The sequence below is a fragment of the Oreochromis aureus genome, linkage group 1 (genome assembly GCF_013358895.1).
Source record: "Oreochromis aureus strain Israel breed Guangdong linkage group 1, ZZ_aureus, whole genome shotgun sequence".
NCBI classification, from domain to species: domain Eukaryota; kingdom Metazoa; phylum Chordata; class Actinopteri; order Cichliformes; family Cichlidae; genus Oreochromis; species Oreochromis aureus.
In genome coordinates this window covers 26,911,686-26,927,099 of record NC_052942.1, presented here as the reverse complement: position 1 = coordinate 26,927,099, position 15,414 = coordinate 26,911,686, and the positions used below count along the sequence as shown (strand labels likewise).

Here is a 15,414-nt window from a genome sequence, read left to right as displayed (position 1 = left end):
TGTCATTTTTTTCCCAGCTCATTCAAGTCCTCTCAACTTGAATCAGCCTTTTTTTTTTTTTTTTTTTTTTTTTAAATAAAATGCAGACTCTTATTTTTAATAACCTCAATATGGAGATTTATCCTCAAATAACAGAGTCAGAAAGACAATTAAATATAAAATTTATTAGGCAAAATGTACAACAGCTGCACAAGCTATCTTACAGCTCAAATATAGACTATTTTAATTCCACTCTTTGAGAGTGGAATATAATATTTCAACTTATTTTTTTAAATTCTGTAATGAACTGTGAAAACATTCATAAAAAACACACAGGCTCACATTTACAAAACATTCTCAACCAGAAAAGCTGATTTGAAGTCCAGGTCAAATGGATGTTATTATCTGAACACACTTCAATCAAGATGATTAAGACTTCAACCTATGAAGACTTGCAACGAGATACCCAAACCAAAGCAATCCACCCACCCCTTACATATCAACACCACAGCTGTTGCTCTGTGGGATGAAGCTCCTCCTGCTGCACTGAAGAATTAAAAAAAAAAAGTGCATCCCACTAAAGTCGTCGAAAACGAATGCATTCAGATGTAACGCTCTTAATACCATTCCAAAAAAATATAATTACAAAAGACGACATGTCTTTGTGCAATTTGTATCTTTTCTGTATTTGTCTGTATTCAGATAAACTGTACTACATCTTCAATTTTAAGAAACATGAACCCTTTGACATGACCAGTCGACCACGTTCAGCACCTGTGACAGCGCCGGGATTTTTATCTCCGATAAGCTGTGTTGTTCTTCGTATGCTTTTAGGAATAGTGTGAAAATAGTGCTCGTTGTGGTCATGTCTGTGTCTTACTTTTTTCATTCTGACTTTAAAAAAAAAAGAAAAGAAACAAATGTGGAACTTTGCGTCAGCTTTCCTGCTTAGAAATGCTCATTGATTAAATGTGGCCTTCAGAGACGTGACAGGAACGCCAGGATGGACTGGAGCTGTGGGATGACATCATCAGTATGCACCTCGCAGCCCACTGCTCCGGGAGCTTCCTCCTCCTGAGTTACCATAGTAACCACCGCTGCCACGGCCTAAAAGATTTTCAAAAAAGATAATTTGGTTTGAAAAACGATCAAATTAATTCTCAAAACTACAAATGTATAATGAAACTGTATCAAGCTGAACACTGCCTGAACAAAACGCTGTTAAAACTCACTCATTTCAGCGGCACCGCTAGCTGTCGAGTTAAGAAACAGCTCGATGTAGCGATGTTCTGTGGAAAACAAACATCAATCCAATCAGTCAAATAAGTTTATGGCCGTTTATATAAAAATGAATATTATTAGAAGGTAATGTAAATGACATGTATGCATTTATCTAAAACTAAATGATTAGTAAAGATAATCAACCTGAAATATCTGAAAAAGTCATTGAAAATGAGACACTTGGTCTAAGCTCAATAGCAAGACTTTAACCTCCTTAAAAATATATTCCTATGTTAATTCTGCCTAACTGACATTTTTATTTAAATTTTTCCACTCTTCTGTCTTATTCTGCATCTCTGCTGTAAATTGACAAGTATCTCTGAGTGAGACTAATGAAACACTGGCTTGAGGGGAGAGGAGGGGAAAAAAAAAAAAAAAAAAAAAAAAAAAGCTAAATCATACGCATGTGGTTTTTGTCTTTGGACATGGCGGCCACGGCATCTTCATGGGAGCGAAACTCCACGTCTGCCTCTCCAGTTGACTTGCCGTTGGGAGCCATATCGATGTGGATCCTTAACGGGTTCAAAGGAGAGAAAAACTGTGAAAAATAAATAAAGGTTAATACAATTCTGGATATTTTAAGACATGAGCAGAAACCAGACATCTCAGATCTAAAGGATTGGACAGGTTGGGTTCCCACATAGATAATACATTTCCAACTTCTAACTTCAAAAATGATAAAGTATGAAAACCCTCTCTCACATGTGACACACTCGACTGAATAATGCAGTTTTCTGTCACCTACTAAAAATATTTTCAGTTAAAATCCACACAGTTTGATATGCTTTAAGACAGACATTAAGACAAATCATCAGATTAGAGTGTTTTCTTACTTTAGCGATGTCTCCCTCTGTGGCACGGAAAGGTAGACCCCTCATATGGACGAAATGACCGCTATGAAAGCCTGAGCCGACGTCACTCTGACCACTGTAACCATGGCTTCCCACTCCTAAGTGGTGGTGGTGGGGCGGAGAGAAAAACAAAACAGTAATTCAGTATTTCATATGTGTATAATATATATTTCTTATATAAAGGTGTTAAATCTTCACTGAACCTCCAGTGAGATGTCTTAGATTTACTGCCATAGTCATCTGCTTCACAAAGCAAATCCTAATTTCACTAATTGACATCAACAGTTAGTGCAGTAGATAAAATTGCAGGGAAATTATTCACAGGCAGGTAGAAGTACCAGTTACACAGTTTCATGATTAGCCATTTGAAAACTCAAGATGGTGACCATTTCTAAGATGGCTGTTGAAAAAGGCAAGACAATCATTTTCATCCTGACCCCCCCCCCCCCAAAAAAAGTAGACAAGCCTTTTGAATGATTTTAGTTTCAAATCATACAAGCTGGAACATGTAGAAGTCTGAAATTGCTCAGAAGACATTTTCTATTTTAATCATTTGAAACAGGGGTGTGTGGTGTAGTAGTACAAGTGGTTTTTAAACATATCTCCTGGATAGACAAGTTACATTCCTCACTGGTTACTCAGTTTGCAACTGTGAGCCCCAAAAATCTTGTTTTCAGATTCAAAGAGGGTTGGTCTACTATTCAGAAGCTTGGCGGTGTAATCCCCAGTTCCTTCATCCATATGTTAAAATGTCCTTGGGCAACTTACTAAACATCCAAGTACATTCCTGTTTTCATTAACAAATGTTTTGTGCAGATAAAGTACATTTTTGAGAAAAATAAAATGCAATTAATCAAATGTAATCATCAAATATCAGAAAATATTTCAGCCTTTGAGCAGGGGCACTAAACTTCAAATACACAACTTTGAAAGGCGAATAAAATCTGAACTTTACCTCTTCCTCCCCTCTCTCCTCTCACTCGCTCGTCAAACATGCCGTTGCCAAAACAGTAGTTGTTAAACCCGTTGTAGTTGTCAAAGCTACTGTAACCTGGACACAGTAACACAGCAAAGACAATTTGCAGTTCACCGCTCACAGATACACCACAGGTGAAACAAGGCTCATCCTTTACACCAGCAGAATGAGAGAGAACTGAATATAATTTATTCTGAATATAACTGAAGGTCCTTTTCTATAGGTTCAGACAAAAACTCCTTACCTCCTCCGTAACCACCTCCACTCCTCATATTATCCATCATGGTGGCACCGCGGCCAGGAGAAGGACCAAAAAACCCTCCTCTGGGACCGCTCATCATTGGTCTATCATAGGGCCCTGGTCTCTGGGCTCCCATTCCCCGCCGGGGCACCTCATAGTAGGCTCTGATCTCATTACGACTGCTCTTAAAAATCTCTATGTACCTGAAATATGAGGTACATAGAGATACGCAGGATTAAAAAAAAAAAAAAAAAAAAAAAAAGAGGCAGAGAAGAGGGTTAAGGTGTTGAAATGGCTCAATTAAGGTTACAAACATAGATATGATTTACAGAGAGAAGATAAAGACACAAAAGTAGAAATATTCTAATCAGTGGTCTGAATGATTGACCTCAAAATCTCACTAGCTGGGCTTAAGGCTGAAGTAAAGGATTTCTACACCAACCTCACCACTGTTACTTACAGCCAAGGAAATCATTACGGGGCTTTTAGGTGCTGCTTTTATTGTTTCTCTGCTTTAATGGTTGAACCTGTCCTGGCTGTTTGTTTTAATTATATACTTATACCCCCCACCCATAATCAATTATCTACATAAATCAACGAAGGTCATAAAATAAGGACCAATGAATCATTTATTAAACCCAAATGTTTCTGTAAGGCAATTAAATAGAGCTCCCACATCTTAAATGAACACGGGAAAATTGTCTATGACAAAAATAACACACCAACCTTTATTTGGAAAAACAGACAGACCATCCCAATATTTCACATTTAAATTACAATATATAAACCCATTAAGCTTATTAGCACAATAATAAATACAACATGATCCACCCATTATTAATTACCATTTTATCACTGTTTTACCAAAAATCACACTAGCACATCCACCCATGCTTATATTCAATCAGACCCCAACCCAATAATACCACAATTATTCTAATATCACCACCCATTAAATGCTGTTAACAGAAGCCCAACCCAGTCCAGCCCGTCCCTTTCCCGTCTGTCCCACCTGTGCCCTATTCTTTCCTTGTGTTTCCCCAGAGCCTTTTCTGCTATCTCCTTTGAGGCAAACTGCACGAAGGCTTCCCCTGTGCTCCTCCCCTGGTAGTCCACTGGCAGAGTTATCCCATTTGGCACGATTCTCAACCCTTTAACCCAAGCACACAAATACATAGGTCGGTAGGTAGACTGATAGAATTGATTGTACAACACCCACTACATCAGTGGAGCTTTAAGGATTAATGGGTCATTAAAGCAAATAAACAACAGCTGTATTATCTCATACTACTTAAAATAGGAGCATCTCAGGGGACTGACTTTACACTTGCTGCTCAGCAGTGGAACAGAAAAACAAAAAACTGCCCTGGAGTCAGCATATAAGCCACTGCATGTTCACCTTTTTTTTTTTTTTAAATTTATTTTAAATACACTACAGAGTGTAGCACAATGGCCAAATTATGCTTTATCTGAAAAAATATAATATTAGTATCCATCTGTATTAATCCATTAGTGTATATTATCCTAGATAGCTAATGCCAGTATCATTAATACTGACCCCAGATCAGTTTTATGGGATTGTCTTCCCTCAGCCAAAACAGCCCAGCTCATTCTATTATTAAATACTTTAGGAGCTATGGCATCTTAAGTCATACAAATGTGCTAAATAATGCATTAACAGAACACCAACATCATTGCTGTACTAATAACAATTCGGACAAGGACAAATTAGTAAGCACAGCATGACTAAACTACAAGAACAAACGCACATTAGAACACGCAGACATGTTTAATAACTTATTGACAGTTAATCATGTTAAGTTTAATAACCTGTCAATCTACTCTGAAGGTTAGCGTATGCTTATGTATTGCAATGGGGTTTAGTGGCAAAATTGAAAAGCACTGTTCAAAGTGCAGTTGGCAGTATTTGGATTTTTTTTTTTTTTTTTTTTTTTAAATGATCCACAACACATTTCCTAATATAGCCCTGCTTATAGTGAAGATCCTGTAAAGTTGACAGCTCTATTTTTTATTTTTAAAACAAGACTTGTCTTTTTATAGCCTTTTTAAATATTCTGTACAAGGTCTATATTGCAATGAAGTGACAAAGGGCTTTCTTAAGTGTTTGTCTTCAATTTTATTTATGGTTGTGTCTCATTTGGCTGCTACTGTGTTCTGAATAACAATTAAAAAGAACAACAACAAAAAAAAAAAAAAAAAAACTACAACACTGAAAAACTATTCTTGAGACTAACATATCTACTGTAACATCAATACAACTTTATGTAGTATTTACCCAAAAGTATCAGTGTTCATGTACCTGAGAAAAACTGAACAATCTCCTCCTTACTGCAGCCAAAGGGCAGGCCTCTAAGTCTCAGCATGCAGCCACTGCAGCTGTCATAGTCAGCAGGACCGCTACGCTTCAGCACCCAGTCCATCTCACTACGGTTCGACTTGAACACTGATTTGGACAGACAGAGAGACTCACAAACATCACATGCTGGTCATAAATTAAACTTAAACATTTTCATTACAGTTTTCTTAAAGGCTTCACATGCAAATGAGGAACCCAATATAACTGAATAACTGCTGCTTTATGAACCATTAATGATACAAAGAAAAAAAACAAACAAAAAACCTTTACGCACCAGACACGTAAAATGTAACTATTTCTTGCATTAAAAATATTTTTCTGACTCACCTTTTCTTAATACAGCAGTTCAGACTGACCGCATAATTTCATTGGACGAATTTGAGGCATTTGCTTTTATTTTGAACCAAACTTGATTTTATGGATCTGAATAAACAGATGTGACCAATCAGATAACTGCATCTGGCAGCAAATGTGCCTGTAACTCACATTGCACACTGGGACTGAATACACAATGAGATAGATATGGTAAAATAATACTATTTTACCTCAGATGCACAGCTAAACAGTGACGCCTCTCTGGAATGATTGATACCTCCTTATATGTGCTGCCAACTCTGCTAATAATAGTTCAAATCGCCCCACTGACATTGTGAAATATGTACGAAAGCAGCTGTGATACAGCTTTAACTCCTGGATCACATCGCAAAATTCAACGTGTTCAGTGTGGTGCGTCCTTAACATTCAAATCTGTTGCTCCGTTTTAACCAGTTTGCTTACCTTCTATATATCGGTGCCCCATGTATTTACGGTCCTTCGCAAGAGCATTCTTGAAATCTTCTGCTGTTTTCAGCTCAATAAATGCCTCTCCACTTGGACGGCCTTCTTTTGAGTATGTGAAACACACTCCATTTACTTTTCCCACGATGTCACAGTCTAAATATAAGAGAGGTTGCATCAAGTTTTTAAAGTGATGTCTTCTGCTAGAGAAGAGGTCATGTTAGGGAACCATTGCAAAAAGATAAATAAAATGAAACATCCAAGTTCAGGCACTCAAGGTAAGTTTGGATAAGTAATAAACAACCTTTATATTATTGTCCTAAAAATCATCTTGCAAGCTTGGATGTTTTATCCAATTCTTGGGTCATAATTTTCCATTTTTCTTGGCCCTTGGCTCTTTGATATTGCTACTGAAATTTGAATAGTGTGGCATAAAACAAAAACAGAGATGTGCTACAAAAGACTTGTGCATGCAAACTTGAATGCCATGCTAATCGATTAAACTAGTCTAGTGATAATTTCAACACTAACAGCTAAGGTCTTGTCTGAGGATGTAAAGACGTCCGTTTCCTCACCAGAAAAGAAACTGGCCACCTCATCTTGTGTGCAGGACCAGGGAAGTCCTCTGATCCGAACCACGTACCCCTCGTCATTCAAAGACATCCTCACTGTCACAGACGGCACAACACAGCAGAAAGACATTTGTGTCAGTAACACTTGGTTAGTTATGAAACAACATTATTAGAGATTAAAATATCAGTGGGAATTCTTAAGTTCAATAATCAATTTATTACGAAATTGATATTTGGCAATGAAGCTGACGCCACAGTGTTGTGATTAACATTCATTTGCCAAACAAAAAGTTACTGGCTCCATTCCAGTCGGATGCGTCAGTAAGAGTGTATAGTTTTACAGTGTGAAACAGCCCCCCCCGCCCCCCCCAAAAAATTAAACCAAACAGGTGGCACTACCTGCTGTGGCAACTCCTTGTGGCAAGAGAGCAGCTCAAATTAGCTTTATTTTTCCATTGAAGACGAGTAGATATTCATTTCCACGTGTTGTCATTTATAGTTCTTAGAAAATAGGGATCAGCAGGTCAGACTTCAAAAACAAATCTGAACCGACCAAGAAAAATCGTATTTAGTGCATCTCTAAACATTATGCTTCTAGTCTTGGCTGACCAACAAGTGTGGGTCACTGTGTGGAGTCCTGTGCCAGATCTATATAAAGGACCAAAAGTATTCTGGTCATTTGCTCTGGGGGTACTGGACACTGAACAAACTTAAAATAAATAAAAACTGTAATAAAAACTTTATTGTTATGGATTACTATTTGCTATTACCATTTTTCTTTGCATTCTGGTCTGCATTTCTATTAATGTCTGCATTTACAGTTAATGATAATGAAGTGGAAAGTTTTTAATGCTTCTGGCTTGCAAACAGTACTTGGCATTACTCAACCATCCATCTTCTCCTGCTTCTCTGGGGCCAGATCGTGAGGTCAGCAGCCTAAGCAGAGAAGTCCAGACCACCCTCTCCCCAGGCACCTCCTATAGCTCATTTGGGAGAACTTGAGGTTACTTTATTCCGTAACCCCCGTTCTCTGATAACATGAGTGAGGTGTCTCACTATGGGGAACGCTCTCTCAGCGTTGTCCTCAGAAGCCTCTATATCATTACTCCAGCCAGTATTGGCTGGCAGTCGTGACGCCTGCGTCAGGAGGCCACCCTCCTCCCTATAAAAGGTTGTGACCTTGCGTTCACCGTCATTCAAGATAAGCTCACCTCTTCCTCGCCTCGTGCAAGGAGGGTGATCTGGTGAGACACCTCACTCATGTTATCAGAGAACGGGGTTACGGAATAAAGTAACCTCAAGTTCTCTTTCAAACATTCGTTTCGGTGTCTCACTATGGGGATATGCAGACTCCCGTGTTGCCAGATAAGCCCATCTGAACGACTGACTGCCAACTTAGGAGGTCTCGTGGGGACCCACACTCAACACAGTGTGGGCTAGAGATGGTGCAGTGACATCCAACCTGTAAAACCTTGCAAAGGTCGAAGGTGAAGCCCAGCTCGCCGCTGCACATATCTCCTCTACAGAGACACCCCTAAAAGGGCCCAAGAGGTTGCCATCCCTCTGGTAGAATGAGCACGGAGTCTCCTGGGGGACAGGCCCGTGCTTGAATAAGCCAATTGGATTGCCTCAACAATCCAGTGGGAAATGCGTTGTTTGCTAATGGGCTTGCCAAGCTGTGGTTTAGCCCAGGAAACAAACAGCTGATCCGACCTCCTGAAAGCCTTTGTTCTCTCCATATAGATACACAAAGCCCTAACTGGACAGAGAGCATGTAGGCGCTCCTGTCCAGGGAGGAGAAAGGAGGAGGGCAAAGCGTCCCAGCTCCAATGGGGTGCATTGGAGATAAGGATTTTGGGCACAAAGGCGGATTTGGCCTGAGTGTGACTCTAGAGTTATCCCGCGTGAACCGGATGCACTCTTTGTGTACTGACAGCGCATGAATATCACTGACACGCCGCAGACGCGAGGGCCAGGAGCAATGCAGTCTTCAAAGACAGGATTTTTACTTCCACCTGGCTTAGTGGTTCAAATGGTGGCTGTGAAACTGCCTCCAACACCAGAGATAAATCCCACGTGGGAACGAGGGTTTAGACACTGGGTGGAGCCGTCGTGCCCCTTTCATGAAACGGCAGACCAGTGGGTGGTGGCTCACTGGACCATCCACGAAAGCCCACATGGCAAGCTGAAATAGCTGCTAGATATACTTTAATTGTGGAAAAGGCCTTTCCTTTATCTAACAGTTCTTGGAGAAAGGAGAGAATTGTTGTCACAGAGCATTGAAAGGAGAGAGTGTGAGACTTTCCACACCACTCCTCAAATACCCTCCACTTGTTCTCATACAATGATCTTGTGGAGGGGGCTCTAGCATTCTGAATAGTGGCTATAACTCCCTGGGGGAGTCCTGCCGTACTCAGATTCAGCCTCTCACGGGCCAAGCCCACAGGGCGAGGCGCTCGGGATGAGGGTGAAAAATCTCCCCCCTGGCTTGGGAGACTAGGTCTCGTCGGAGAGGGAGAGGCCACGGTTCGTCCCACAAGAGGGGCATAATTTCCGCCAACCAATGGGACCTCGTCCACCTTGGGGCGATCAATATCACTGTTAGCCCTTTTTCTCTCACTCTGGTTAGAGTGGGAGAAATTAAGGCCAGCGGAGGGAACGCATAAAGCAGAGCATGTGGCCAGTTGTGAGCTAATGCGTCTACCCCCAGCGGAGCTTCCTGGTCCCTCAGGGAGAAATACAGTGGACACTGAGCGTTCTCCCTCGAGGCAAACAGATCGACCTGTGGCTGGCCAAAGCGGGTCCAGATTTCGGTCACCACATGTGGGTGCAGGGTCCAGTCCCCGTATTGCGGGTTTCCCCTGGACATTAAGTCCGCTCCCAAGTTCAGAGCTCCTGGAATGTGAGTAGCTCTCAGTGACAACAGATTGATGCTGCTCCACATGATCAGTCTGCGAGCCAGCATGTGCAACGGACGGGAACGTAACCCGCCCTGTCCGTTGATGTACGCCACAACAGTGGTGTTGTCTGTTCTGATCAGAACATGGTGGTTCCTCAACAGGGAAGGAAGTGTCTCAGTGCTAGAAATGCTGCTAGCAATTCTAGCCAATTTATGTGAGCACCCTCTGTTGTGAGTCCCAGCTGCCGCTCACTGCTCTGCCCTCGTGAGTGGCGCCCAGCCCGTGAGACTCAAGCGTCCGTGGTTACCACCTTTCTGGCTGTGACAGCCCCCAGTGACACCCCTGAGTGAGAAATGTGATTTCTCCAACAGCGGAGTGCTGCAGCACAGTCTGCTGTCACTCTGATATGGCGGTGGGTATGGCGCTTTTGATTCAGTCTCAGTGATGCGACCCATCGCTGAAATTCCCTCATATGCAGTCTGCCCAGTGGAATGACCGCCAGTGAGGACGCCATCAATCCCAGCATCTGCAGGCATTTCCTGAATGGGAGATATCTTCCCAACTGAAAAATGCCGGCATGTGATAGCATTTTCTGTGCTCTGTCCACAGAGAGACACGCTCTGTAATGTTTGGGAGTTGAGGGTTATTCCTATGAAAGAGATGGCCTGAGCTGGCTGCAGGACACTCTTTTCGTAGTTTATGGTGAAACCCAGAGCCATCAGATGATCCACTGTCAACCTGGTGTGCTCTCTTCCCATTATTTCTGACTCTGATAGCAGCAGCCAATCGTCTATGTATGATGCTGTCATGGATGCCCCGCCTCTTCAGTGGGGCTATGGCTGCCTCTGTGCATTTCACAAATACCCGAGGGCTCAGTGAGAGACCAAACGGCAGGACCTGGTACTCGTACATTCTGCCCTGAAACGCAAAGCGCAGGAATTTCCTGTGAGGCGGGTAAATAGGAATGTGAAAATATGCGTCCTTCAGGTCTATTGATGTAAACCAATCGCCTGGGCGCACTACATGCAGCAGAGTGGTGGGCGTCAGCATCCTGAATTTGTATGACCTCAGATGCTGATTCAGAGCCCGTGGGTCTAGTATCGGACGCAGTCCCCTCCTTTCTTGGGCACGAGAAAATACTTTGAGTAAAAGCCGCACTGGCTCTGCTCCTGGGGTATTTCTCGTACTGCTCCCTTTGACAGCAAAGTAGTTATTTCTTCTTGCAGGATCCTGGCTGATTCGCCCTTTGCAAGAGAGAAAATCACTCTGTGAAATCTGGGAGGGTGTTTGCGAATTGCAAGCGATAGCCTCGTTCTAATGTCCTCACAACCCATTCTGGTGCAGCGAGAGCTCGCCATCGCTCTATTCTCGCCGACAGCGGTCCCAATGACAGGCACTCCACAGTAGACGGAGCTCTGGCTCCCTCTTGTGGCGGAAACTGGTCCTTCGGGCCAGATCCGACTGCGCATGCGCGGGCGGCTCGCGCCTGACCAGCGCTCATGGGTCCGGACACCACTGAGGAAATCAACCCCGGTGGTGCCTGGGTGCGTGGGGGCATTATGTTTTTCAACATACTTTCTGTGTTTTTCACACATTTTTCCCGTGCCCTTGGCAACATGCCTGGATGCAACGGGTGAGTTTTAATAAACAGAATGTTTTATGAGACTGTGACTCGCTTGACTGCGCTGAACAGTGTCTCGTCGTCTCTTTGTTGAAATGCGCTCTGTGGGATCCAACTCGAGTCCCAGGCGCTGAAAGGAGGAGGCAGAACACACTTCTCCGAACGGGCTCCGGAACTGAGCCCTGGAGTGAACTTGGAGCTCGGGCTGGTCCGGCTCCGATCTCCCCGTGGGGGATGTTAGGCAGTCCGCTTCTTCTTGCGGTCGGACTGCTTCGCTGGTGGTGGGGCACCCTGAGCGGCAGCAGGCGGGACATGCTTCCTGGGCCAGTGGGTCTTAGGGTTTTGCGATCCTAGGGGACCCTGGGCGCGACCTCGCGGGCTGGGCGGCGAGGGATTTTAAACGTCGGCACGCCCGGCTGGACGGCTGGTGACCTGAGCGAACGTCTTGGCGACCGGGTGGAGGCGGGCGCAGCCTGGGCCTTCCTAGGGAGACACAGCTGCAGGGCCTCTCCTCTTTCTTTTTCTCCTCGCACCGTCTTTGCATGGTGGCAACAGCGGTCCCGAAAAGGCCAGCGGGGTCGATGCTTTCATCCAGAATGTCACGCTTTCTCTCTGTCCGAAAGCCCCGACAGGTTCAGCCATCTGGCCCTCTCCTGTAGGACGATGATGCTGAGAGCCCTGCCCGCCGCTTGTACTGCCGCTCTAGTGAGGTGGAGACACTGGTCCGTAACGACGCCCAGCTCATCCCATAGCTCACTAGCATCCGGGTTCGCGGCAGCCTGGTCCTGGAGCTCCGCCGAGTAAGCTAGCAGGAGCGATGAGGCGTTCAATGCCCTCGCGGTGGTGGCAACCGATTTATACGCCTTGTCAGCCAGGGAGGACTGCAGGCGTTCGCCTTGGAGGGCAGGGACGGACCAGATGACATGGAGAGTTTCTGGTTCGGGTGGAGATGGGAAGCCACCAGATTTTCCACTGTAGGAATTTGGTAGATGCCCTTCTCCTTCATTCCAGCGCAGTCAACGCCGCCGCTCCCTGCACGGGGTTGGGTGGCGAAAATGGCTTTGCCCAGCAGCGTGTGACCTCGTCCCACGCATTCGAAAAGCGGCAGTACCTGCTTAGTAGTGCGCTTTGCTTTGGGGAGCCTTTACCCTCGTATCGTGAGGTGGAGGTCTCCGTTGTCACCGCGGGCCATGGGATTGCTAGCTTGTCAGCCGCCCGTTTTGCAACGTCGAATAGCTCCATGCCGCGGGACTGTGTGCCGGGGTTGTCTGTCGGCCCCTTGTGTCGCAGAATTCCGACCAGAGGGGCAAAAGAAAACGTCATCCTCGTCCGAGACGAGATGTTCCGGCAACTCCCTCAGAGGATTCGCTGAGTAGCTCGTCATTAGCCTCGAGGGAATCAGACAACATAGCCGCAGCTGACCTCGGCATCATCCACCAGCGGGAGGACGATATCCATCTCGTCGCCCAGCCGGTGCCTGGTATTGCAGACTCAGTGTGCTCCATCGGTGGGTCGATTGGAGACAGCATTGGGTCCTTCTTTGACAGGCTAGCCTGGCGGGCTAGCCTCGGCGAAGGCTTTTAGGGTGAAGCGGCGCAGTGTTCGCATATACCGGTGTGGAATAGCCGCCTGGGCGTGTTGCAGCCCGAGGCACATCACACACGCATCATGCGTATCTGAGCCTGAGATTTTGCAACCGCAGGGGCAAAGTTTGGGCAGCGGTTTGCAGTCTGCCATGTTAAGGAAGCTTGGTGTAGCTAGCCTAGAATGGCTGGACGGCTAATGCTGATTTTTATTTTCTTCTCGGTCGAGTAGCTATGGTGAGCTCGTATGACCTAGCTAGTGTGGTGGCTAGCGCTTGTGCTACTTGGCTTGGTGACCGTGTGTAGCAAGAACAGTTAGCTTGGTCAGCTAGCTGTTGTGTTAGGTGCGTGGTGGCAGCTAACACACTCTCCGACCTGGCTCCGTGGTGAAGAGCAGGCGACTCGAACGCGAACCGTGCAGCGCCCGGTGACCAAGGTGTTAGCTTGCTCGCGTGGACAGTTAAGCTAGCACTCACGTTCACAGTCAGGAGATGAGGTTTCTAAGAAGCGAGAAGAGGAAATTGAATGACGGGTGACGCGCGTCACAACCTTTTATAGGGAGGAGGGTGGCCTCCCTGACGCAGGCGTCACGACTGCCAGCCAATACTGGCTGGCAGTCGTGACGCAGGCGTCACGACTGCCAGCCAATACTGGCTGGCAGGCGTCACGACTGCCAGCCAATACTGGCTGGAGTAATGATATAGAGGCTTCTGAGGACAACGCTGAGAGAGCGTTCCCCATAGTGAGACACCGAAACGAATGTTTGAAAGAGAACACCAAGACACTCCAAAGTGTCCAGGGAATACCTAGGGCTTTCTTCCAGTAGAACATACCCAGAACACCTCGCCCAGGAGGCATCCAAATCAGATGCCTGAGCTATTCAAACTTGCTCCTTTCAATGTGCAGGAGTAGCGGCTCTACTCTGAATGCCTCTGGCTTGGCTGAACTCCTCATCCCATCTTAAAGAGAGAGGCTAGCCACCCTTAGGAGAAAACTAATTTCCGCCATTTGTATCTGTGATATAATTTTTTCAGCCACAACCCAGAGCTCATAACCATAGGTGAGGGTAAGGACGTATATCAATTGGTAAATTGACAGCTTTGCTTTCATGTTCAGGTCTGAGAGATCTGAACATGAAAGATCTGAACAAGATCCTGAGATACCCAACATCCCCCGTGTGTGCTTTACACACAAAATGAATTTTAAAAAAAGTTAGGCTGCACAAACAATCCCTCAATGTTAAGTGTGGGCATGATGGCCTGAACTTTAATATGGTGAATAAAAGCTGAGAGAATAATGAATTTAAAGGAATTTGGCTTATTAAACATAAATAAGATCACTCGAGTTGTTGCCGAATCTTCCCCTTCAATCCTATTTTTGTCAACCGATTTGCAAGAGCAACAGGTTTGGCAAAAGTTAACACTGAGATTAAACGTTTACTGGTGCATCTATCCGGATAGTTTGCATTCAGCTCATATTTTAACATTTACGGGTATGTCGACGCAGTGACAGACTCGACTGTTTTTTACTTTTAAATTCAGATTAAACTGACAACAACCCTCGCCGGAATTGTACAATGAAACAAAGTAAACAACTATTAGTAGCGTATGACACAACAATCTTTCAAAGAACATATCTAATAACGACTTTCTGTATCTTTGCAGCGGCCAGAACAGCTTAAAAAAGCTATGGTCTGATACTTCCTCCTTCCAGCTGTTATTTGCTGTGCTAAAAATTCGAGAGCCGCGCTAGCTAACCTAGTCGGAGTTCAACTTATACCCAACTCCATCCTTTAAACGCAGGACGGCATCTTAATAAAAGTTCTCCAAATCTGAGTATCCATCAGTCTAATATTCATACTAGTTATACGTTTCTCGTAAGCCAGGCTTACGCGAAAACGTTAGCTCGGCAACATTAGCATTTAGCAGACTAGCCGCTAAGGCTAACTGTAGGACACAGACAGCGGTCAAACGTACAGGACAAACAAATTCTCGTTGTAACGGTCCTGCGTCTTCACTGGATGTCAAAACACGACCCCATAAAGAAACACATCCACCGTTAGCAATGAGTGAAACCGTAAAATTATCTTACCGCTACCTCTTATCCCCGGTCTCCTGCTCCTGCCCCGTGCCTCAGGTGACACTGCCAGCAAACTTGCACAGGTATGTTCTCGCGAGATTTCGGTTTATAAACGTTGATTCATTCTAGCGTCTTTTTTTTCTTTTATTAGTCCGTGTTTTCCAAATTGCTTATTGA

The 15,414-nt window shown here is 44.6% G+C and overlaps 1 protein-coding gene across 4 annotated transcripts; it reads right to left on the bottom strand.

Moving 5' to 3' along the window:
• Positions 1 to 144: 144 nt before the first annotated feature.
• Positions 145 to 15,348, bottom strand: hnrnph3 (heterogeneous nuclear ribonucleoprotein H3 (2H9)). Of its 4 annotated transcripts, none has more exons than XM_031730839.2 (11): positions 15,256 to 15,348; positions 7,058 to 7,150; positions 6,483 to 6,638; positions 5,649 to 5,792; positions 4,341 to 4,479; positions 3,332 to 3,531; positions 3,067 to 3,162; positions 2,094 to 2,209; positions 1,663 to 1,798; positions 1,212 to 1,268; positions 145 to 1,086 (listed from the first exon to the last, which is right to left on the bottom strand). In XM_031730839.2, the coding sequence occupies exons 2-11, from the start codon at positions 7,143 to 7,145 to the stop codon at positions 1,010 to 1,012; spliced, it is 1,209 nt and encodes a 402-aa protein (XP_031586699.1). In that variant the 5' UTR covers positions 7,146 to 7,150; positions 15,256 to 15,348; the 3' UTR covers positions 145 to 1,009. The 4 variants fall into 4 exon arrangements, 3 of the variants coding, with proteins under 3 accessions (XP_031586699.1, XP_031586690.1, XP_031586707.1); XM_031730830.2 differs by having other exon boundaries at positions 15,250 to 15,347; XM_031730847.2 differs by lacking the exon at positions 15,256 to 15,348 and adding an exon at positions 7,454 to 8,019.
• Positions 15,349 to 15,414: the final 66 nt, after the last annotated feature.